The following is a 23841-nucleotide window of genomic DNA, read 5'->3' as shown; positions in this document are numbered from 1 at the left end:
CCGCCCTAGCCCCATGCTCCTCCTCTGTATCCGCCCCCGACGCAGACACCCCCTCCGCATCCACCCCAACCGCCGAGTCCCCGCCAGAACCGACCCCGGCCGCCGAGACCCCGGCAGAAGATACCCCGGCAGCAGAGACCCCGGCAGCAGAGACCCCGGCAGAAGAGACCCCGGCAGAAGAGGCTGCAGCAGACGAAGCTCCAGCGGAAAATACTCCTGAAGAGACTGCTGAGGGCCCTGAGGTTGCTGAAGAAGCCCCTAAAGCTCCCGAGGAGACTCCTGAAGAGGCTGCTGATATTCCTGAAGAGACTCCTGAAGAGGTTACTGAAGAGGCTGCAGAAGAGGATCCAACAGAAAAGACTTCTGAAGAGATTCCAGAAGAGGTTGCTGAGGCGCCCGAGGAGACTGTTAATGCTCTCGGGGAAGCTCCCGAAGAGGCTCCAGAAGAGGCTCCAGAAGAGGTTGCTGAGGTACCCGAAGAGACTGTTGAAGCTCCTGAGGAAGCTCCCGAAGAGGCTCCAGAAGAGGTTGCTGAGGCACCCGAGGAGACCGTTAATGCTCTCGGGGAAGCTCCCGAAGAGGCTCCAGAAGAGGCTCCAGAAGAGGTTGCTGAGGTACCCGAAGAGACTGTTGAAGCTCCTGAGGAAAGTCCCGAAGAGGCTGATAACCCAGCTGATGAAGGAGCCCCCGAAGAGCCTCCAGAAGAGGTTACTGAGGCACCCGAGGAGACCGTTAAAACTCTCGAGGATGCTCCCGAAGAGCCTCCAGAAGAGGTTGCTGAGGTACCCGAAGAGGCTGATGACCCAGTTGATGAAGCAGCCCCCGAAGACCCTGTGGTTGAGGCAACCGCGGCAGAGACGGCAGGAGAGCCTACACCTGAAGAACCTACAGATGAAGCCGGGGATGAGCCGGCGTCTGAAGAAGCTCCCGAAGAGGCACCCGTCGAAGAAGTTGCTGAGGATCCAGTGACCGAAGCAGCCTCTGAAGAGCCCGGGGCATCAATTGCTGCACCAGAAGAAACAGCCGATAACGATGCCACAGTTGACGAGGAGCCTGCAGCGGAGGAGGCTGGACACGAAGAAGAAGTTGAACCAGCTGCTGAAGAGAAAGAAATCCCAGGCGTGGAGGGATCGATGTCCCCGCTTGAAGCAGCTGCTATTGGCGCAGTCGTTGGTGCGGCGGGTGGCCTTATGGCATCGGAAGCGTCCAAGAGTTCAAAGGAAAGACGAAGGAAGTCTCATGAAAAACGCGGACACAGTTCGAAAGATCAATTGCACGGCCATAGAGGGAAGCTTGAGAGATCCAGAGGCGAAGCAGGACTATTCGACAACGCATTCGCGAGGCAAATCAAAAGACAAGCCAAAGATAAAGAGCATAGCCGACACGACCGTTCACCTGAGGAGGAGCGTGAAAGAGCAGAGAGGAGGAGAGCCAGGAGAGCTCGGCATGAAGGTGAGCGGCCTGTCACAAGGGATGGTCAAAGTCGACGCCAGGCCGAGGAAGAAGGTGCCAAGGAAGAGAGAAGGCGTAGACGCCACGAAGAAAAGGAAAGGCGAAGATCGGAGGCTGAAGGAACAGACGCCGCCATGAAGAGGAGGAGCAAGGAGAAGGAGAAAGCACCAGAGTCATCTCGAGATGCTGCCACCGAAAGCAGCAGTGAGCCTAGGAGAACGAGGCGGCCCAGCAGCGCAGGAACTCATTCTGGTGGTGGTTCTCCGGTGGTACCGATTCCTGTCATTTTGAAGAGGATGGCCACAGGCGAGAGCGATACCAGACCTCTGCTGATGATCAAGGTGAACGATACCGACTTTTCAGGCGACAGATCACGAGAGAGAACGAGGAGTCGTCATCACGAGCACCGCGAACATAGACACCACAGGTCTCGCGAAGATGCTTCGGATCGAGAGCGAGATGACAAGGACGACGTTACAGAGGACCGGGGAAAGTCATCGAGACACGCAAGCTCAAGGAGGGATCGCCATTACCATCCTGAGCCTCGCACACCTCCAAGGTTCGGAATCTTGGGCAAAGCAATCAATACACTTGTGGAGCACACGACTGTCAGGGAGATCTGGCGAGGAGAGAGGGTCGGTGCCTGATATCGGGCGTCCGAGACATGCTTGGGGCCTCGAAGCTGAGAGTGATTGGAATATACATCGTCGACAGTACATGGCAGGATACCAGGGATCAAGGAAAATGGTGGGGACCGGAGCACTCGTTTTAGGAGGATCTCATATGTGCCGGGCGGCGGATTGGTCTCACGGCCAATTCTTTGTATAACTAGTGCCTAATGTGTTAGGATTAGCCCATGGACGGAGATGGTAGTCTATGAATGAGCAATTTTCCTTCTTTGAAACCATGGACGCTGAATTCCCGGCCGGCCAACTTCGCCGTCGTCGTCGCCGTTTCGGGGAGCGACCGATGCCTCCATCGACGGAGAAGTCCTGATGGGCTGCGACACCAGAACGACCTGCCGAAAGGAGCCCAAGCTTAGAGGGGTGTGCGGCAAGTAAGGTTTGCTTGTTTCGGTGTTGTTCGCCCCTCATGTTTGGACACAGGAACACAGGCCGTTTTCGCGTTTCTCCACGTCATGGGAGGGGCAGCCGGCATGATGCGATTTTATTTACTACTGTTCCGGCAAAACGAAGGCCCCTCCAAATGACCTGGAAGAAACATTGACTCCACGCAGCAGGAGGTCAAGTATACTTGGTTTCCTTATCATTGCTCATTCTCATCCTGATCCGTTCTAAATTGCTGATCTCCAGGACCCGTCCGCCGCGCAATTCGCGGCTCTCTTGTTCAGCTAACAGCACCACCTCGCAGGCTCTGTCTCTCCTACGTCCCCAGACGATTTACCACAATGGGTTCAACCAGCAAAGACATGAAGGCGCAAGCCATCTTCCCTGGTAATACTGCAATGTTTATGAAATTCCCGAGCAGGAGAAGCGTGGTCCACAGCACACAGGGAATGGTGGCATGCTCACAGCCATTGGCGGCGGAGGCAGGGCAAAGAATTTTGAAGATGGGAGGGAATGCCGCTGTAAGTAGACACACCCAGAGGAAAAAGCCAATGGGCACAGTACAAACTAACGAGGCCATCAGGATGCAGCCGTCGCAGTCGGTCTGTCAAGTATCTGCTTCCTCCTGCTCGAATTGCGTCTAACCGTCCACCAGCTGCTGCGCTCAACATGACGGAGCCCACCTCGACCGGTATCGGAGGAGACATGTTCTGCCTTTTCTTCGACGCAAAGACAAAGAAGGTTCATGCTCTCAACGGCTCAGGGCGCAGCCCGAAAAATACCACCCTCGAACAAGTGAGGAAAGAGCTGGGTTTGTCCTCGTCGCAAAATGGCAAGATTCCCGTCCTCAGTGCACTGTCCGTCACGGTTCCTGGGGCGCCTGGAGGATGGGTCGATGCAATTGAGAAGTTCGGGAGCGGGAAATTGAGCTTGGAGCAGATCCTGACTCCAGCAATCGAGCTGGGAGAAAATGGCTTTCCTGTCAGCGAGCTGTCTGCCATGTGGGTGAGTATTGTCTGAACTCCATCATACCTTTGAAGCTCAACGCTGATACGGTGCGCAGTGGCACGAAGGTGAAGAAGATCTTAGGCGTGCGTCCCCGAACTACCGCGAGATGCTCAAAAGAGACAAGCACTCGGAAGATTTCGTTCGGGCTCCTCGGGCTGGCGAGATCATGAAGAATCCAAACCTTGCAAAGACGTTCAGAGCCTTGGCGACAGAAGGAAAGAAAGGGTTTTATACTGGGAGAATCGCTCAGGCCATTGTTGACGTCTTGAAGTCTTCAGGAGGCCACATGGAACTGTCAGACCTGGAGGACCACATGAACCGGGGGCCCCAAGAGACCGAACCTATCTCGCTGAGATTCAACGCCCAGAATGTCAAGAAGATGGGACCTCAAAGAGTGACGAATGGTTCACCCGATGACCATTTTGTCGAACTGTGGGAGCACCCGCCCAACGGACAGGGAATCGTTGCTCTCATGGCGCTCGGCATCCTGGAAGAGCTCGAGCAGACGAGACAGATTCCCACGTTTGCGCAGGAGGACCACAATAGTGCTGCACACTTGCATGCCGTGATTGAGGCACTTCGAATAGCGTTTGCTGACGCTCGATGGTGGGTAACGGACCCAGAATTTATGCCGATAAAGCCAGCAGACATGATCTCGCGACCATACCTAGCCGAACGGGCCAAGCTGTTCAACAAAGACAAGGCTGGTATTTACAGCAATGGACAGCCCGGACCCAGCCCAGCCCAGAATCATAGCGACACCGTGTATTTCGCCGTAGCGGACAAGGAAGGCAATGGCATGAGCTTCATCAACTCCAATTACGAAGGATTTGGATCTTCCATCATCCCCCAGGGCTGCGGGTTTACCCTCCAAAATCGAGGGTCGAACTTTGATCTTGGCCCACCAGAGCATCCAAATATCTACCAGGGCGGAAAGAGGCCTTACCACACAATCATTCCAGGGATGATCACCCACGGAAAAGAGGAAGAACGAGAACTGCACTCGGTATACGGCGTGATGGGCGGCTTTATGCAGCCGCAAGGCCACCTCCAAGTGCTTCTCAATATGGAAGTCTTTGGCATGAATCCGCAACAAGCCCTGGACGCCCCTCGAATATGCATTGAAGCGAGCGTGCCCAAGGAAGGTGATACACACGCAGGAACCGTGTACCTAGAAGAAGGCATTGATGAGGCAGTGGTCAAGACATTGAAGAAGATGGGGCACGATGTCGAGGTTCTTCAGGGATTCCACCGAGCGAAATTCGGTCGAGGACAGATTATTCGGAGACACGTTGACGAGGACACCGGTCTCGTGGTGTATAGTGGTGGAAGTGACCCGAGAGGTGATGGATGTGCCTTGCCAGGATAAACGAGGGATGATATTGGACCAGGGCAGGCAAGGCTGTGTACCTCGTATCTACGCAGATGTTCACCCACGAGTACCAAGTACCTGCGTTGGAGGTGATCATGGTGTGCTTTTCAGCCAGCCACACGGCCAGCCTTGAACAGCCACCAGGGGTTGATCTTGCCTAGCTGGTCCAATGAGGGGACTCGGGCTTGAGCCTTGCTATGCCTTTCAGAACACCAGCCTTGCTTACTTATAACTGCTGCCCATCTCGAGTACGAGAATGCCAGGGGTAGGAAGATGTCGCTTTGAGCGTACTCGTACAAGTAGAATGAAAGTGCAGCGGCAGTTCCGGAGAATTTGCTATCTTAGCAACTCGAAGGCAGTTGGATGGGATCCTCGTATCGTGCCACTGACCTGCCATATGAAGTTACTGCCTGGAGGGAGATGGGACGGTGACACTGGGGGAACAAGCTTTTCTCGAAGCCTGGAAGCAAGTAGGTGGCGGGATGAGGGGTTGAACCCAGCTCTAAATAGCTCTGCCCAGGTAGTTAAGTGGTCATAAGCACCGCCTAAGGCCAGCTAAGAATTTGCCACTAGGGGCAACTAACTACCTTGTCAGGGATTTAGTTGGGCTAAGAAAGTGGAGGTCGTCGCCTGCCTGCGCTCGGCCTCTGCCGATTTGCACCTTCACTGGCCACCGTCCAAATTATTGCGTATCACTCCACCAAATTGTCCTTTGAACCTCGTCCATCCCTTTGGCTACTTCGGTTTGTGTATTGAATTGATTCATCTCGTCGCGTTCGCTTTGTCAATTTAACTAGTCGATGTGTATGAGGTACCTTTGTCTGATGGATTCAATGTCGATCGTGGTCAAATCAACGGCAGAACATTGTTGGCCAACTGAGCCCTTGTCGAAAGCTCTGGTGGAGAAGACCTTACTCGGTAGGTTACATGCTGGTAGCAAGGACAACGTTATCAGCTCGTTAGCAGGCACACGATCAAGCTGTGGACGAATCATCAATGGCGATAGACCAATCCTTCCCCAAGATCGTCTCCAGCCGTCCAGCATATTCCTACCTCCTCGCCGCCCTCCCCCGATTCTCTTCCCTTCCACGTCATAGACTGAGCCTTTAACTGCTGCTTCTGCAGGGGCGCCTCTCAATCAGCGTTACAATGTCGCTTCCCACACGCCTCTCTGAAGGCACAACCTTGCTACGGCTTTGACCGTAGACCGGTTCCTCGGGGAGCTGCAGGATCTTGTTATCGTTCAATCACCATTTTGTGTCGCCTCGGATGACATGGATGCTACCACGAGGTGGAGATAGGTACCCTGGACCACTGGGGACAGCTTTCATCATGGCTCACAGTGGGAATCATCCCAGCTTTGGATGGAGGGGGAAGCTCTGAGGGCTATTTGAGATTTTCCTTTATTTGCCTTGGTCCCCCCTCCCGGTGCTGTCGTGCAAGTTTTGGTGCGCCTCTCAAACTCTCCATCTGCCAGGCAACATGAAGTTCTCCATCATTGCTCTGGCTTTGGGCCTCGTTTCCCTCACTTCGGCACGTAGAAGCGCTCAGCATGTGGGCAAGAAGCTCCCACAGCTCAAGCGAGCTCCAGCACCTCACGCGCACCCTGTTGTGCCAGAACTCGAGAAGCGAGCAGCGCCGCACAAGTTCTTGAACAATGCCACCAAAAGTTCGTTTCCCCATTCATGCGATTGTAGGATCATGGCTGACCAGGCACAGAGTATGCGGTCAATGGCACCGGAATCCCTGACGTGGATTTTGACGTGGGCGAATCCTATGCTGGCCTCTTGCCTATCTCCAGCGAAAAGAATGCTTCGGAGCTGTACTTTTGGTTTTTCCCTTCGTCGAACCCGAATGCGACCAATGAGATCCTGATTTGGTTGAATGGCGGTCCTGGGTGCAGCTCCTTGGAAGGCTTCCTGCAAGGTCAGTGGAATTGGGACCCTGGTGGAAAAGGGCTCCGCTTAACAGATGTCGCTAGAGAACGGACCGTTCCTCTGGCAATATGGCACATTCAAGCCAGTGCGCAACCAATGGTCGTGGACAAATCTGACAAACGTGGTGTGGGTTGAGCGTGAGTTTTCACAACGGCGATCGACATTGGGGCAGTGAGCTAATTTGGTATAGAACCTGTTGGCACCGGCTTCAGTCAGGGCACCCCAACAGCAACGTCAGAGGCAGACGTGGCTTCGCAGTTCCTTGGCTTCTTCAAGAACTTCGTCGAGCTTTTCTCAATGCAGGGCTACACCGTCTACATCGCAGGCGAATCCTATGCAGGGTACTACGTGCCTTATATTGCCGACGCCATGTTCAATGCGAACGACACTGAATTCTACAACATCAGCTCGATCATGATCTACGACCCCAGCTTGAGTTATGACGTGGTGCAAGAACACATTCCGGTCACAGCATTTGTCGACTATTGGCTACCGCTTCTCGATCTCAATGCCAGTTTTGTCCAGCAACTGCATAACATGTCGGACGCTTGCGGGTACACCGCCTTCATGGAGGAGAATCTGGTGTTCCCTCCCAAGGGACCCTTGCCCACGCCACCGAACGCCGATCTCAGCGATGACTCGTGCGATACCTTTGACGCGGTCTTCTTCGCAGCGTCAGCCATCAACCCGTGTTTCGACATCTACCAAGTAGCGACGACATGTCCACTGCTGTGGGACGTGCTTGGTTTCCCCGGGTCGTTCGACTACGTCCCTCAAGGAGCCTCGATCTACTTTAACCGCAGTGACGTGCAGAAGGCCATCAACGCTCCTCGTCAAGAGTGGATGGAGTGCACCAATGTGGATGTATTTGTCAACAACACGGATAACTCGCTGCCGTCGGCGCTGAGCGTCCTGCCCGGGGTTATTGAAAGTGCGGACAGGGTCATCATTGGTCACGGTATTCTCGACATGATCCTGCTGTACAACGGTACTTTGCTTGCGATTCAGAACATGACGTGGAATGGTGCTCAGGGGTTCTCGGCACCCCCCTCACGTTTTGGTGACATGTATGTCCCATACTACACTGAATTCGACTTCGAACTGGGGTCGACTGCTGGATCGGGTTTTATGGGCAAATGGCATACCGAACGAGGATTGACACTGGCGACGGTTGAGTTGTCTGGACACATGATCCCGCAATACGCTCCATCTGCGGCATACAGAATGCTAGAATTTTTGTTGGGTCGGATCCCGAGCCTGGGAACAGTTGGCCCATTCACGACACTGCAGAGTACGAGCTACTAAGTAGGTCAGAGTCAGCGTCACGTTGAGCAGCAATAAAGTGATGTGGGGATGTGGACGCAGGAGATGAGGGATGGGGAACATGATGATAATATGTAATGTGTATGCAAGACAATAAAAAAGATCCACTGAATTGATGCCAAAGTAAATGCGAGTCACTGTGTCCTGTGCAGGGCATGTGTGCCAGTGTCATGCTAGACAAGGTAATGGTGGTGTGTGGTGCGAGGCATGTGGCGTGGTATAAGGCTGTAGCATTGGTTGGTGATGGTCAGATCAACATCTTTATCCAACTGCCATGAGGTGCCCAGACACATGTAGTAATTGCCTTTCCTATCCTCTTAAGCAAGGACGCCTGTCATGTCAGACTCAGAATGTCTGGGAGAGGCTTACTCGTTCCCATCATCCTCCTCCTCATCCTCCTACTCCTCATACTTGTAGGTCTGCTCTGCCTGTCCCACCCGCCCAGGACCATCCATGTCATGGAGAATTGACCCCACATTGATGGTTGTCGCTACAATTTCGGCAGATCGTGGGGCACTTTTTTTGCGTTCGTACGAGCGAGACACTTCGAAGACCCTTCCCGCTCAGCGAACTGAATCTTTCTTGTCGGCCCACGGAATCAGGACCGCGCATGCTGACTGATTCCTGATATTCTTGTAGTTCAAACATTCGTCCAGCTAGCTAGCTAACCAGCCCTGCCAGGCCTTAAAACCGTTTGGGGGAAATCCCGACAGGAGCAAGAGCACGAGGGTGGGGGACTCGAGAGTTTCGATTCATGTACTAGGTACGAAGCAGAGTTGATCGAACAGCGGGCGATGCGGGGACGGTCTTGGACGGTGAATTGGGGGACCCTTGGTTTTTGCCCATGTCGAACAGCCATGTGCCACACAGACAACAGTCCAGCTCGCTCTGAATATGCCTGATTGGGCGGCCTTGGAGATCAGCTTTGGTGGCTTGGATGAACTTTGGTGGCTCGCGGTGGCTCGATGGCTCCGGGGGGGATGATGGGGCTCATCAGGACCCTCCGAGTCTGTTTTGTTGCACTTTTTCTGCTCCATGGACCGCGTGGGCTCGATACCCTCTTAGTTGGGTTTTTCCTTCTTACCGGGCGGACTATCTTCGCGGACATTGTGGGGTAGTTTTCTTTTGGGTGTGGTTAAATAATGGTGGTGATAAGTGGTGGTGGTTGTGGTTATGATGATGGCATGTTTTTGTTGTCGTCGTGGCCCCAAGTTCATCATTTTAAGTCGCTGCGCAACATAACAGGCTTCAACGACCAGCCTTTTCTCAAAACCACCTCTTCTCCCTGTGCGTTACTTTGTGATACCTGTATAACACCTTCCAAGCGTCTGACCCTTCGACTCCAACCAGTCCTCACGCCTTGACTTGGTGCTCACTCGAGGTCGATTTGGCAGTCCGCCGTCCTTCGTTGACGACTTGCACAGTTACACGGCGAGACGTCTAAACAGCAGTGGAACCACGGATTAGTTCGCGCTGAAGGACCCCGCTCTGCGCCGTACTCCCTCCCACCTTTTGAGGCACCGGCAAGAAAGAAACTCCCCAGGCCGCCACAATGAACAAACTCGACGAACTCAAGCACAACATCACCGAGGATGCGTTGAAGAACGGTGACAAGGTAAGGGAGAAAACAAGAGTCTCGTCACCATCATCGTCCCCTCTCGGGCTTATCAGATCCTAACCCCTGCCTGTTTCGTCTAGCAAACATCCACCAACGGCGCCATCTCTCGTGGACCGAGCCCTAATCGTGGTTCCTCTCTTCGCGATGTCGATGCCATAGGGCCAGACTCGGAGAGCAAACGCGAATGGCAGAAGAAGCGCGGCATCGACCTCTCCAAGCAGGTCCGGATCACCAAGCTGAGCCACATGCGGTACCAGCATCCCGATCTGAACAAGATCACAACTTTCTTGAGAGGTCAGTCCTTCCTCTCCCAAGTAGAGAGATGACGAGAATGACTCGGGGGCACCCGCGGCTACGTGGTTGTCCTCCTACTAATGTCTATATTTGACAAACCTTACTGACTCTGCCTCGCTCCCAGACTTTGGCATGCATGTGGTCAAGAAAGGCGAAAACGAACGCTGGTTCCGCGGCTACGGCCCGGACCAATACGTCTACTACGCCCGTCAGGGACCCAAGAAATTCCTGGGCGGTGTCTTTGAGGTAGAGTCCAAGGAGGAACTCGAAAAGGCGTTGAAGGTGCCCGGCAGCACCGTCCTCACCAACGGCATCGAGGAGATGACCGACGCCCCCGGAGGCGGATATATCGTCACACTGTCCGATCCCGAGGGCTTCCCCGTGAGCTTTGTCTATGGACAGGCAGAGGTCAAGGAAGAGAGGGCCAAGCCCGTGAAATTGGTGCTGAACGACGAGACGGATAAGCCCCGGTCGAAGGCTTTCCAGAGATTTGAACCTGGACCGGCCGCCGTCCACAAGGTAAGTTCCTTTACACACCCATGAACATTTTTCTACGCAATCCATCGAAGCTTCTTAGCTGACATCTTTGTTCTTGCTCACAGCTGGGTCATTTCGGCATCAATGTCGACAACTTTGCCGTCCAGATGGACTGGTACACGCGGCACTTCAACATCTACCCGAGCGACATCCTGTACGTGCCGCTGGACTCGATCGACCCGGCCACGGGCAAACCGGCACGCAAGGAAGTGGCCCTGTTCGCCTCGATCGACCGCGGCCAAGAGTGCGTCGACCACCACACCTTCTTCATGACCACCACCGTCCCGGGCAAGGAGAAGCACGTGCACCACTCGTCGTTCGAGGTGCACGATTTCGACACCCAGGCCCTGGGCCACCAGTGGCTCGCCGAGAAGGGGTATGAGCCCGTCTGGGGCGTCGGCCGCCACATCCTCGGCTCCCAGATCTTCGACTATTGGTGGGACGTCACGGGTTTCATGGTTGAGCACTACGCCGACGGCGACCTCGTCAACGAGGACACCCCCGTCGGCTACGGGCCCGCGGCCCACGAGGGCTTGGCCGTTTGGGGACCCGAGGTGCCGCAGACATTCTTGGAATAAAAGCCCAAGACAGAATGCTGGACTTTTGTGTTGTGACAAACACGACGCACACGGCACTTTCAAGGGGTGGGTAACGTGTCGAAAATCTCGACGAGTGAGTGAACGGTGCAGGCGAGAAAGAGCGACAGCGAGAAGCAATGAGAAACAAAGATATGAGGAAAGAGTGTCTGTGATGATTACAGGAAACTTTATGAAATATCCAATATGAGGAGAAGGAAGAAGAGTCGTTCACTGTATGTACATGTTATGACATGCACTTCCCTGAGGAAACCGATAGGATGGAAGGTGAAAGGGAAGAGCCAATGAACATCATTGATAATATATGCACCTAGGCGGGTAGTGGTGATGGCGGCGGCGGCGGCGGATTTCTATTCACGTATCTACCTATATCTATATCTTGTCCAGCCAGCTCAACATGTCCGTTCTGGCTATCGTGCTATGCTTTTATGTACACTATTTCTCGTAGTCTCACGTCCTCTCTCCCCTTCTATATCTAGGTCTTGGACCTGGATCTGGATCCATATGTACTACTCAAGACTAGGCCTTTCTACAAGGTCCTTGTGTATGTGAGTAGCCATACACGGCCAAACACGGCCACACACGGACATAGATAGGAAAGCCCGACAATTTCGCACCTCTGTAGGAAAGAAACCAAGCCAGGCAAGAGGTGCATCTTACACGTCCCTCATTCTTTGAAAAACACTCACATGCATACATATACAGTATCTCTGTACCGCACGGGGATATAGCATATAACTACCTTTTATCTGGATTTTTTTATTCTCATGGCTACCGACTCGTCGAGTAGACTACAACCAGGCACAGTTTGCACAGTTTGCACGGGACGGGACAGGACAAATCAGGGAAAATCAGTCAGTCAGGACCTTTATATACATACAATGGTATATATATGTGTATATGTCTAATCTCGTTTGTCCGGTCTCTTTGCTTCAAACCCTCATCTCGACCCCGTGCATATAGATATAAATATATGGGTAGGGCTAGATTGATGAGTTAGATGTGAAAGCGCCGACGCAGGACCAACTGACACGCCCTTATAGTAAGTGTATACTTTATACTTCAAACGAGTCTTACACATGCACCCCAGGCCCACGCCAGCAGGAGCAGCGACTCCCCACCCGCCCTCACCACTCCTCATACCGCACCTTGTTGACCAGGGTGCCAATCTTCTCGATCTCGACGCGGATGTCGCCGCCGTGCTCGAGGACCACGCGCGGGTTGCGGAAGAAGCCAATGCCCGCGGGCGTGCCGGTCAGGAAGATGGTGCCGGCTTCCAGCGTCGTGCCTTGCGAGAGGTAGCTGATCTGCTTGGCGATGGGGAAGATCATGTCTCTGTGAGGTTCGCAGCGCGGGGGGGACGTGTCAGCAAGAGTCCAAGACGAAACAATACAATATCATAGCGTGAAAAAACAGGACGCCTAGAGGGGAAAGGGGGTTCTCGAAACATACTTTGTGTTCCCGTCCTGCACGACCTGTCCGTTGTATATCGCTTTGATCTTCAGGCTCTGCGGGTCGGCGATCGCGTCCTTGGTCACCAGCACGGGTCCCAGCGGACAGCTTCCATCCAACCCCTTAGAGAAGGACCATTGGGTGGTCAACATCTGCATGGTCCGCGCCGAGACGTCGTTGCTGCAGGTATATCCCAGCACGTAGTCGAGGGCCTTGTCCTCGGGGATGTCTCGCCCAGTCTTACCAATCACCACGCACAGCTCGGCCTCGTAGTCCGAGGTGCCATCCTGCGCGGCTTTGGGGATGGGGATCACGGCCGGGTAGGGGTCGGCCAGCGCGGTGCGCGGCTTGGTGAAGAGGATGGGAGCCTTGGGGAGCGCCATGTTTGCTTCCTGTACATTCCCCCAACATTCCACTTGTCAGTACATCTCTCTCCAAAAAGTTGTCCAGGGCTGAAGTGCAAGAGAGGACTAAGATCTCTCATGCCTGCCACACGCTGACACATTGAGAACAAGAGGGAAGGGAACCGACATTGGCGTGATCCATGTAGTTCAAGCCCAGACACCGGATGTAGTTGCAGTCCTCGGGCGACACGGGGCTCAGCAGCTGCTTGACCGTGTAGACATGCTCCGTGACCTCGGGCGCGAAGATGGTGCCGTTGATCAGATAGGCCTTGATTTCCTTGCCTTCGACGCTGTCCACGCCAATGTCTCGAGAGGTATCGACCAGCTGGCCCAGGTGGATGCGGTTGTCCTCGCTCGCAACGAAGCGGATGATGTGTGTTGCTTTGCCCATGTTTGTTTGTTTTGGTACTGACTTCTTTTTGAGGGGTTTTCCCTCTAAATGCAGAAACAAGAGACACGAAAGGGTCGAACAAACGGGGATGTTGGAGCAGAAATGGTGTATAATTCCTGAGGGAAGACCAGAACAACCAAGGTGAGAGAAACAACAAAAAAAAGCCCAGAGGAAGTAGAGAGAAAGGCCTTCAATTGCGCGACCTACAACCTCTGCTCACAAACCACCACCACACGGTCATCCCAAGGGCCCCACGGTGTTTGAAGGCGGTGCGTCCCCCTCCTCAATCCAAACAAATGTCATAGTTGAGTGGGAGTCGGTCCGTTTGTCGGGGAGATTTCGCCTGCCCCTCAGGAAAATTCCCCCACGAAGGTTTGGCCAAGTGCCGACACGGCGAGAATGGTGGGGGAAATGGGAGGACGGAAAAGCTTGGGATTGTGGGAGAGAGGCCGATGTCGAAACGCCGTGTTTGACCGTGCCACCTCTTGCATCTTCATCCAGTTCATCCAGTTTCCTCCGGTGGCCAGTCTGCCAGTGTCGCTCGGATCCGAGCCTTATTTTCGCTCTTGAACATCTGTCTCACTGTTCGCCTTCGCGTCCGATGCTCAGCAACCCCGTCCAGAAGACCTTGGCCTTTCGTTTCCGTAACGGAAAGGCTCATCGATGTCCCTTTAAGCTCGTGGTCGTATCGTCGGAGGCGGAAAGGGGTGGCATCGGAAAATGTTTTGCGACACTTCGGAATTAAATGTGAACATGTTTCCGTTGCACAAGAGGGGATTGATCAATTAGGGTGAATAACGACATGTTCGTCTCTGGGGACAGCTGACGCTGGGGTCTCTGAAGCTGGCACTGGAAAATGGCCTGCACTTTGAGAACCATGTGGCCTGCCTCAGACTGAGCCGATGTCAAAAATAGGTGGCATATTGTAGTCTGACAAGAAATAGCAATGAGGAGCGATTCACCATCAACTTGAAGATGATTATCATTAGGCGTAATAGCACTGGTGGCACCCCCTATTCTCATTGACAATATTAACTATATTTGATCTAGCACGGGCCTCATTCGCTATCAAGCGACTACCTCAGTTCTGGGGGGCAGCTACTTCCTGTCAAACTGTGCCAATTTTTTTTTCTCTCCCCAAGCCTCGGACCATGCGTCCCCAATCTAATAATTCAAGGTCAAAAGGCTTTTCTCAGAAGAATCTCCAGAAGGATGCTGGGGACAGAGGATACTCGGCAGACATTTTACTCTCAATGCTTGACTCGTATTCGGAGCCGCTGGCGGCCATGGCTGTATTGACGGCACAACGCTGAAGAGACGTAGTCACATAGAAGACTATGGCTGAAATACAAAGAGAGTTCGCTCATTTTCTGGGAAATCTCCTGGCGAAACGAGTTTTACAGGTTTCCCGGTGTGGCGGGAAAGGCCTGTCTTATCGACCACAACTCGAACTCTGTTTTCTGCAAATTCTCCTGACGAAAACGGGTTTTGCAGTGTTGACAGGAAATGGCGATCTTAGCGACCATGATGCTGGGTGTTTTTTTTCTTCTGAAAACTGACCGATGAAATGAGTTTTGTTAATTTTCCCGACAGGATAGAAAAGAGATCCTTATCGACTACAATCTGTCGAGCTGTTTCTCGGTGACATCCAATATTAGATATTTTAGCATTAGTGGTTTGTGTACTAGTAGTAAGTGCAGTGAGCCCGCCGAGGCTGTGATAAGTCTCCTTGTGATCGTCTCATGTATCTTGAAAGTGGGTATCTCTTCCCCTCTAACAAAATGTTCCGTCCGTTCTTTCTCTTATTTGTCTCTGTCCCGAGCAGCTACATGATAATATTTGTGGCCCTTTGCTGTGGTTCACCGATCTCGACGAAACTATATCATCATTGCAAATCTCACCCAAGGTACTGAAACTTCAATCATTGAGAGGAAGATTGCACCTCCGTTGCTCCCACCTGAGGGTGACATCGGACCACAGCATAAATCCCTTCGCTTCGCCATCAACGACATCAGGACTGAATTCATTAGCGCCTCTATATTCCACCCCGAAACCCTGACTCCAGTCAGCACTTAAATAGATCGAGTGTTCTGCACCTGCTACATCAACATGATCCCGAGTATCCCAGAGAGACAGCGGACCACTAGCCTCTGCATAAGCCAGACGACAGATATCATTCCACTCTTCATCTGTAGCCAGCAGGATGGGGTTGATTACTCAGGATCAGGTATAGAATTTTGGGAAGGTGTCGATTTCCAGAAACGCGTGAGCGAGAATCAAATCAAATCTCAAGACAAATAGAAATACGTGGCTCGCGCGTAGCAGCCTCTTGAAGTCAAGCGTCGTTGCGAGCTACCACATTTGTCACCACTGAGTTATCCATATTTTTCATCCTGCATCAACGACCGTGGCCATTCCGCCAATGAGCGAGAAGGTTTTTCGGAGTCGAGAACAGTAGATTAAACAGTCACTGTGACTGGCCATTAGGGTCTCGGATATCGGCGGGAGAGATGACTACTGCTTGGTTTTGCGGGGATGTTCAAGCATGCAAAGTCAGGTTGGGGGAGTGCTTGGCCAAAGGTGGAACGACAACTGACAATCCTCGGGCGTAGCGGCGGTCTTGATCCTCTATCTCGACTGGACCTTGAGAGGATCTTCTGCGCAGAAGGCAGATCTGAATAGATCAGCAGGAGAAGGAGCACGCGTGATGGAGCAGGGAGGCAACAAAGGGAGAGAAAGGATAATTTCATGTCAACGCAGGCAAGTTTTTCGCTTTCGTAGACGTCATCACTGAACACCACGACACACGAATGCGCACCCTCGCAACCCTCGTGAACCTTGCACCCTCGCACCCTTTGATCGCTTCATTCGTTCAAGGCACTTCTTCGGTATTCATGACCTCCACCGTGCGCCCACAATTGTTGCCCTCTGTCCTATCAAAGCTATTCCGATACACTCCATTCAGGGCCGATCTTTCGATGACCTACTAACCGCCTCCCCCTCTGACTGTGTCACTGCAATTATATAACAAAGGACTCCTCGCATGATCTTGTATTATTTTAATGGAAGCAGTTCAGAGGATTGTTCAAGCTCCTGTCGATACTATCAGATCATTCAACATGGCAACAAATGATACGTCTTTCGCGGCGCATGTCGCCAATCAGTTCAACTCCTACGAGAAAGACCGCCAGATGGACTCCAAACAAACCATCTACGCCGCCAGGTCAGTGCACATAACCTCTCCTTGCTGTAGCTATTCGATCAGTCCACTAACAATCCCGTAGCAACGGTGTCCCTATGGCTCATCCCTACGAAGCTCAACGCGCAGGGGAGAGTGGACCACTCCTCCTCCAAGACTTCCATTTGATCGATCTTCTTTCCCATTTCGATCGAGAGCGAATCCCAGAACGCGTTGTTCATGCAAAGGGAAGCGGTGCCCACGGTTTCTTTGAGTGTACCAACCCGGCCGATGACTTGACTTGCCTCGACATCTGGAGTACCAAAGGCAAGAGATGTCCCGTCACAGTTCGCTTTTCCACCGTCGGTGGCGAAGCCGGTTCCCACGATTGCGCTCGAGACCCTCAAGGTTTCTCTGTCAAGTTCAGAACCGAGGAGGGTAACTGGGACTTAGTCGCCAATAATACCCCGGTGTTTTTCCTTAGAGATCCCGCCAAGTTCCCCCATTTCATCCACACGCAGAAGCGACACCCTTCTACACACTTGACCCACGCTGACGACTCGACTATGTTCTGGGATTATCTGTCAAACAATCCTGAGTCAATTCACCAGGTTATGATTCTTTTCTCGGATCGAGGCATTCCCGACGGGTTTCGATTCATGCATGGTTACTCCGGCCACTCTCTGAAGCTGGTTAAGAAGAATGGTGATTGGATCTATTGCCAGATTCACATGAAGTCCATGCAGGGAACCAAATTCCTGACACAAGAAGAGTCTGCCACCAAATCTCCAGACCATGCCCAGAAGGATCTCTACGAAGCCATCCACCGCGGCGACTATCCCAGGTGGTCAGTGGAGATTCAGACCATGACTCCCAAACAAGCCGAAGAAGTTTGGGCTAAGCAAGGCATCAACGTCTTTGATTTGACCCACGTATGGCCTCAGAAACAATTCCCTCTGCGCAAAGTCGGTGAATTCACATTGAACGAGAATGCCGTCAATTATTTTGCCGAAGTCGAGCAAGTGGCATTCAGTCCTTCCCACATGCCTCCTGGTATCGAACCTTCGGCCGATCCAGTGCTGCAGTCCCGCCTCTTCTCTTACCCAGATACCCACCGCCACCGTGTTGGTGCAAATTACCAACAACTTCCCGTCAACGCTGCCCGCACGGCCTACAAATACGGAAACTTCCAACGCGATGGTCCCATGGCATTCTATAACCAAGGTGGCCGGGCAAACTATCTCTCATCCATCGACCCTATTCAATTCCGTGAAAGATCCGTTGATTATGACAAGACTCATGGACATTTCCAAGGCCATGCTATCACATTCCTGTCGCAGATTCGCCCTGAAGACTTCAATGGCCCACGAGCCTTATGGGAGAAAGTTTTCGACGAGCCTGCCCGCCAACGTTTCATCAGCAACGTTACTGGTAAGATGGAAGTTTGTTCGGACAAAGAGATTCTGAAGAGACAAATTGCCATATTCCGTGAAGTCAGTGAGGACCTCGCTCAGCGCCTGGAGAAATCAACAGGCATTAAGGGTTATGACGGGATCAAGAACATGAAGTTCAACGGTTCTCATAATGGCATGAGCTCGGATCCTGCCATCAGACAGGCCAACGGTGTCAAGGCTACGACATTCAGCAACAATACCAATGGAGCACCAACCCAGGGTTCGCATGACAGCATCCCTAATGGCGCCACGAACGGTGCATAAAGATCCCAGTTGTCGAGGGGACTGGATCTGGTTATGAAATGGCTTGAACTAGTAATTGTGATGTGGTGTAACGACGAGATATCCGTCTCATTTTGCTCAACTCAAAGAATTTACATAACCACCGTCTCATTCAACGCTTCCCCTTCCTCTACCTTTCTCATTATAAGTATCCCCTACCTGTGAACGCAGAAGCCATGCGAGAAGCAAAAACAATCGACAGTTAGGATTCCCACCTGGTCACCCACGGTGGTACTCGCTAACCGGCATATGGCTTAAGTACGGCTGAACGGACGGGAAGCCCTGTATTCCATATCCTATGGTCGATTGCGAAAGACTATTCCTCATGTTCGATATATATCTTTCAGTATTTTCTCTCTCTCTACTCCTGAGTTTCCACAACTAAATATATCGCTGCACGTATACCCAAGGAAATCGACAACAAGGTCTATCTCTACTTGATTTCTGGCTTGACACTAAAATCAACAGTATTCTCGAAAAGAGGTCGACACGTGGTAACGATCGCGAAAGTCATAGCAGTGTGTCTGCCGGCGTTGTTGGGTCGTCTTTTGAGTGTGGGTGGTTTCTACAGTGGCTGAGTGGACAAGGCTAAATGGGACAGGCTGATAGAGAGCATACAAATACAAACTCCTCAAAATTTAGGGAGTCACTATAAATAGCGATGAGGCGCCCGCCAGTTGAAAGATAGCTAATATCATCGACGAGGATAGGGATGTCATTATGCCCGAGGAGGTTACCCTTGAGTCGATAGCTAGTCGCTCCTTGATGCTATTCCTCGTCAGACTGTGCCATTTATTTTTGCCGAATATGATGTAGACTGTCGGAAGAGTTGCCTTAATAGAACTTGTGACCTCAACCCGCATCCAGGATAAACTGCGGACAAGATGAAGCCCATCTCAGGCTCAATCACACCCATGAGATGCTCGGCCACCGGCGACTTGGAGGGGAGACGACAGCAGGTTGTCTGCTGAGCTTGATGTGAACCCAGCCTACTCCAATTGCCAGTGAAGTGGTGCGACACGCGTCTGAGACATCCCCAGACCGTGTCGTCTGTTGTTGCACTCGCTCTGCTAGGCAAATGAGACTATGAGAAGTCAGTCTCCGACAAACCATGGCGACACCAACGAAATCCCAGAACATCTCCACGCCGAAACCACAGCTCTCGCCTCCGAACAGGCTCATGGCTTCGCCTCGACCTGGTACCTCGGGCAACTCGAATCGTCCTCTCGCTTACAAGTCTCCCGCGGTCAAGACTCCAGCCTCAGCGCACGGACACCATATCAGTGTTTCCTCACAACCCTCTTCTACACCCCTGGCCGCAACAGCCGTTCATGATGACCTGCTTGCTCTCAATTCGCCTGCCGCCGCTCTGATCAACGCCCTGGGGACTACAGGACTTACACCTTTGGGAAGTGGAGCGGATGGCTTGGGTATCACCTCAAGTCTGTCGGGCGCACCCGTCAGATCTGCCCCTCCTGTCAACCCGTTGCTCGAACGACTTGCTAGAGCGGAACTGGTTCTGAATTCACTCAAGAGTCGGGCTGCCGGACACGGAATCACTCGTGGAGGGGTGGAGAGAATAGGACAGTTGCAAGGGTTCACCACTCTATGGGACGATGACAATCTCACAATTGCGGGAAATTGTGTTGACCTTGAGATCAACTTCGAAGCTGGCGGCAGGGACGACGTCAGGGACGTGAGTCTCAAGCTCAACATGTCAGACAGCGCCTCCGAAAACGAGGAGCCTCAATTCCAAGAACAAGGCACCCAGATTATTAAGAGTAATCTGCAAAGTCTAGACGCTGTCGGCCAAATACCGCAATGGAGATCATTGGATGCCTTTGCATCCAATCTACAATACCTCAGCCAACTCGATAGAATCGAGAGCGGGGCCCCCTGCTTCAACGCTGTGACCGATCTCTATAATTCATTCCGAATGATCTGGGATGCTGAAAGAGAAAAATTCAAAGCACGGACTCCTAGGCAAAATCTGAAACAGGGCGCGGTTGGTAGACCGGTCATGGATCGAAAACCCTGGTTGGGACTAGCAGTGGACTACTGGGCCACCCCCGAGGAACCAAGCCAAAAGCCTGAGGTTGCCGCCAATGGTGAGGTTGACAATACCCATCATCTCTACACCGCACGGGTGTCTTGCGAGTCTGGTTTGCCAATGACTGCCGTCACGAAGCAATGGGTCTCTGACCGAGTTCTCGTCGAGGGCCACGAGCCAATACTCGATGTCGAAAACGAGACATGGAAGCCGGACTGGCGAGACCCTGCACAAGATTCGTCAGGTTCAGATCCGTTAGCCAAGGCAGAGGCAGATAATGCAGCCACCGAGAAGCCGACTGACATGGTGTCGCGCGTTTTGAATATGCATTTTCAATGTACCCTTGAACCCGAAGTTTACCTTCCCCTCAACGTAGCGGGCAATCTGAGCGTGGAGATTGCTATGGTGGAGATCAAGCAAGAGCTGACTTCAACATATCAAGCGGTGCTGCATAAGACCTTCGTCGGTGCCGGCGCTGAAGGCAACAGAAACCCTTCACAAGAAAGATGGATTAGAGTCTTGCCCATTGAAGATGACAAAGGCTCTGGCCGGCTGCGACGGCACTCGTACGCCCTGAAATCCTCCCAGCATGCCCCGCCCCTGTGGTGTCATCCTTTGAAACAACTGATATTCACCCATCCGAAACAATTTGCGGCCGTGGTGCCTATTATTCGACAGTATGCCGTCGTTTGGGGTATTTTGCGCAGTTTGATAGAGTACCAGGGCGACAATCAACAGATGGGCGCATCAAGCAAGGTCCCTTCCAAGGGCAACTGGAGTTCAGAAACCACTCTCCGCCCCTTGAAGCGAACAAACAAGAAGTCTCCCGGCTCTGACCTCGATGACTTCGACAACCTCGCTAATTCGCATAGTGAGCTGGATCCCGGTCTGCCGTTGCCGATTGACGTGAACATGGATGTGCTTTCCGATATCTCAAAAGCAAAGCTTGATGTATACATTCCCTTGCGCAAGTCGAATAGGAGAGAGCAAAAGCACCCATTTGTCTTCTTGTCCCTCAACATCTGCCCGGGTGGAGCAATCGAGGTCCGAGACTTGCGCGGAATTCACGCAGAAGGCACCGAGAGTGAACGCATTCGGTCCAAAATTGTACGAATTTTGGAAACGACGGAAGATATTGGCTTGCTAGTTGAATGGCTTCTCGAACAGAATATCGCACGCAGGTGATAACTTCTGAAGCTGGCGGGCCAGGTCCGCAACTCGAATATCTCAGCTTATGTGCATTGAGCAGAAACGACTTCCTCTCGCCACAAATTGATGCTATCTTGAGCGCCAGCTCCTGCGGTTGATGACATTTTGCTCAGGAGCAGGATGCTCAGTATTCACCTTGTCATCTCGTCCGTATTTTCCGTGCAGTCAAGACCGCGGAGCTAATATACAGACAAAGGAGAAGATCTGTCGCTATGGCCGCTGGGAAATGCCTCGTTCTACCAGCGATAGGTCAGCAGGGCAATGTGTGACATTCCCCGGACAGGGGTGCAGCCTTGTGATCAAATGCACCGGGCGGGTGTTGAAGGCGCTTATCGCTGGGAAAGGTGGCATTTGTTGCAGAACAGAATGCCCTGCTTCATTCATCCGCTTTTTGAGAAGTGTTGAGTGTCTACATCGAAGCCGACAGGTAGATACACCCGTTTCACATCTACATCGGGATTATGGGCATGTTCGGACGACTGCTGGCCGAGACGCAGCTCAGCACGACAAGGAACAGAATCCAGTCAACGCAAAAGCCCATAGATCCCAGTTGAAGAGATCAGAAGCGAGCCTCTGTCGTGGTAGTAGGGATGCCATTCGCCTGGATAGGAAAGTTCAGAGAATCTCAAGGAGGCTTTGATGCCATCATCTTCTTTTCCACTAACTCGACAGAGTCAAGCTGCGGGATTTTAAGTGTAGAGGACCCTGGCAAGTCTTTACGAGTATGCACCAGTCATAGACAATAGCACCGAGTACTTGTCCCATGTGTTTGTCCGCGCTGCGGGGGCAAGGAGGTTAGTTCAAGCCGACAAGCCCCGCAGATTAATGACATTCCCATATGCAGTTCCTGGTTCCGAGCACGAGTATGTCAGCACACATTTTAAGGGCCACCAGGACTCTCCCTGACCATTAGTGATCAAGTCTCAAGGCCATAGTCGACGGCGCGTATAACTAAACCCACCAATTTCTTGCCTCTTTAGACCTGCTACGATATCAGGCAAGTAAAAATTGTCGTTACAGGTTTCTGCTCTGCTCTGGTCTGGACACCGTCGACGTCAACTACGACGAGTATATGTATATCTAGGACGATCTTCTCACTGCCACCTTCTTCTCCCGACATCCAAATCTCAAAGTGTCTCGACAGCTGCCGAACTGGCGTTCCGATCTATTCCACGTATACAATTGACCCGCAATCATCTTTCGCCTGGATCACTTGCCAATTCAACCAGAACAATGTCCGAGTAAGCAAAGCACACTTATCCGTTGATCATGCAATCTCTAAGACATTCGCAGTCTCGCAGCACTTGGCTCCAAACTCTTCAGTGCCAACCCAGAATCCCGACCGAAGATTGTGGGCACTGAGAAGCGCGTCAGAGGAGTCCTCAATGGCAAATACATCTTCGACACCACTGCCGCCAAATTAGTGTGGGAGAACGGGTTTTATCCCATGTACTGGATCCCCAAGTCCGACTTCCTCGACAGTGCCAAGTTCACAGAGGACAAACCGATTTCTGGCATAGACTCGTCGACGTCGACGTTGAGCGTGGGCACCAAATCCGTGCCGTCGCTCGTTGTTCCCGACTCATTCAACTCTGAGCTGGTGGGCTACGTGAAGATCGACTTCAAGGCCCTCGATGCGTGGTACGAGGAGCAAGTCCAGGTAGTCTATCACCCCAAGGACCCGTATCACAGAGTCGACATCCTCCCCTCGGGGCGACACGTGCGCGTCGAGATCGACGGAGTGTGTCTCGCCGACACGGGCTCCGAAGGCGGCGTCATGTCCCTCTGGGAGACCAACTTCCCCGCCCGCTGGTACCTGCCTCGCACGGCGATCAAATGGGAGCATCTCACGCCGAGCGACACGCACACGGGATGTCCATACAAAGGTGAAGCCAGCTACTACAACGCCGTGATCAACGGCAACGAAATCAAGGACGTGGCGTGGTGGTACAAGAACCCGACCCAGGAGAGTGCCGGCATCCTCGGCATGCTGTGTTTCTACCCGAATAAAGTCGATACCTGGGTCGACGGGAAAGAGATTGCAAAGATTGGAATGCCAACCAAAAAGTAGGGGGGAAACCGAAGGAGATGGTGAAAAGCTGCCACTGTCGAATCGGATCTCAAAATGACGGGTGCGAAATGTTTCAGGAAGGAGATCATTATTGAATATCTTTAATGAAATGAGTCTTGCTCTGGTGTCTCGATCAATTTATGTAC

At 52.5% G+C, this 23841-nt stretch overlaps 8 protein-coding genes across 8 annotated transcripts; 6 read left to right on the top strand and 2 right to left on the bottom strand.

Annotated features, from left to right (window-relative positions):
• Positions 1 to 2860: 2860 nt before the first annotated feature.
• AYO21_11104 (hypothetical protein) lies at positions 2861 to 4896 on the top strand (the record flags this gene model as incomplete). Its single annotated transcript, XM_022661003.1, has 4 exons — positions 2861 to 3040; positions 3103 to 3121; positions 3175 to 3524; positions 3583 to 4896. The coding sequence occupies 4 exons, from the start codon at positions 2861 to 2863 to the stop codon at positions 4894 to 4896; spliced, it is 1863 nt and encodes a 620-aa protein (XP_022506708.1).
• Positions 4897 to 6381: 1485 nt separating this feature from the next.
• Positions 6382 to 8141, top strand: AYO21_11103 (hypothetical protein; the record flags this gene model as incomplete). The annotated part of the gene is made up of 4 exons (XM_022661002.1): positions 6382 to 6568; positions 6619 to 6825; positions 6881 to 6973; positions 7027 to 8141. 4 exons carry the CDS (start codon positions 6382 to 6384, stop codon positions 8139 to 8141), a joined length of 1602 nt encoding a protein of 533 aa, XP_022506707.1.
• Positions 8142 to 9711: 1570 nt separating this feature from the next.
• Positions 9712 to 11186, top strand: AYO21_11102 (hypothetical protein; the record flags this gene model as incomplete). The annotated part of the gene is made up of 4 exons (XM_022661001.1): positions 9712 to 9774; positions 9858 to 10071; positions 10196 to 10590; positions 10674 to 11186. 4 exons carry the CDS (start codon positions 9712 to 9714, stop codon positions 11184 to 11186), a joined length of 1185 nt encoding a protein of 394 aa, XP_022506706.1.
• Positions 11187 to 12331: 1145 nt separating this feature from the next.
• On the bottom strand, positions 12332 to 13039 carry AYO21_11101 (hypothetical protein; the record flags this gene model as incomplete). The annotated part of the gene is made up of 2 exons (XM_022661000.1): positions 12332 to 12539; positions 12657 to 13039. The coding sequence occupies 2 exons, from the start codon at positions 13037 to 13039 to the stop codon at positions 12332 to 12334; spliced, it is 591 nt and encodes a 196-aa protein (XP_022506705.1).
• A 97-nt stretch (positions 13040 to 13136) lies between these two features.
• Positions 13137 to 13451, bottom strand: AYO21_11100 (hypothetical protein; the record flags this gene model as incomplete). Its single annotated transcript, XM_022660999.1, has 1 exon — positions 13137 to 13451. One exon carries the CDS (start codon positions 13449 to 13451, stop codon positions 13137 to 13139), a length of 315 nt encoding a protein of 104 aa, XP_022506704.1.
• Positions 13452 to 16570: 3119 nt separating this feature from the next.
• AYO21_11099 (hypothetical protein) lies at positions 16571 to 18347 on the top strand (the record flags this gene model as incomplete). Its single annotated transcript, XM_022660998.1, has 2 exons — positions 16571 to 16674; positions 16736 to 18347. 2 exons carry the CDS (start codon positions 16571 to 16573, stop codon positions 18345 to 18347), a joined length of 1716 nt encoding a protein of 571 aa, XP_022506703.1.
• A 1129-nt stretch (positions 18348 to 19476) lies between these two features.
• Positions 19477 to 21600, top strand: AYO21_11098 (hypothetical protein; the record flags this gene model as incomplete). Its single annotated transcript, XM_022660997.1, has 1 exon — positions 19477 to 21600. The coding sequence occupies one exon, from the start codon at positions 19477 to 19479 to the stop codon at positions 21598 to 21600; it is 2124 nt and encodes a 707-aa protein (XP_022506702.1).
• Positions 21601 to 22857: 1257 nt separating this feature from the next.
• On the top strand, positions 22858 to 23695 carry AYO21_11097 (hypothetical protein; the record flags this gene model as incomplete). Its single annotated transcript, XM_022660996.1, has 2 exons — positions 22858 to 22865; positions 22918 to 23695. The coding sequence occupies 2 exons, from the start codon at positions 22858 to 22860 to the stop codon at positions 23693 to 23695; spliced, it is 786 nt and encodes a 261-aa protein (XP_022506701.1).
• Positions 23696 to 23841: the final 146 nt, after the last annotated feature.

This window comes from Fonsecaea monophora, assembly GCF_001642475.1.
Source record: "Fonsecaea monophora strain CBS 269.37 chromosome Unknown Scaff143, whole genome shotgun sequence".
Lineage (NCBI taxonomy): Eukaryota > Fungi > Ascomycota > Eurotiomycetes > Chaetothyriales > Herpotrichiellaceae > Fonsecaea > Fonsecaea monophora.
Note: the sequence above shows the minus strand (reverse complement) of the source record. Positions and strands in the feature narration are given on the sequence as shown.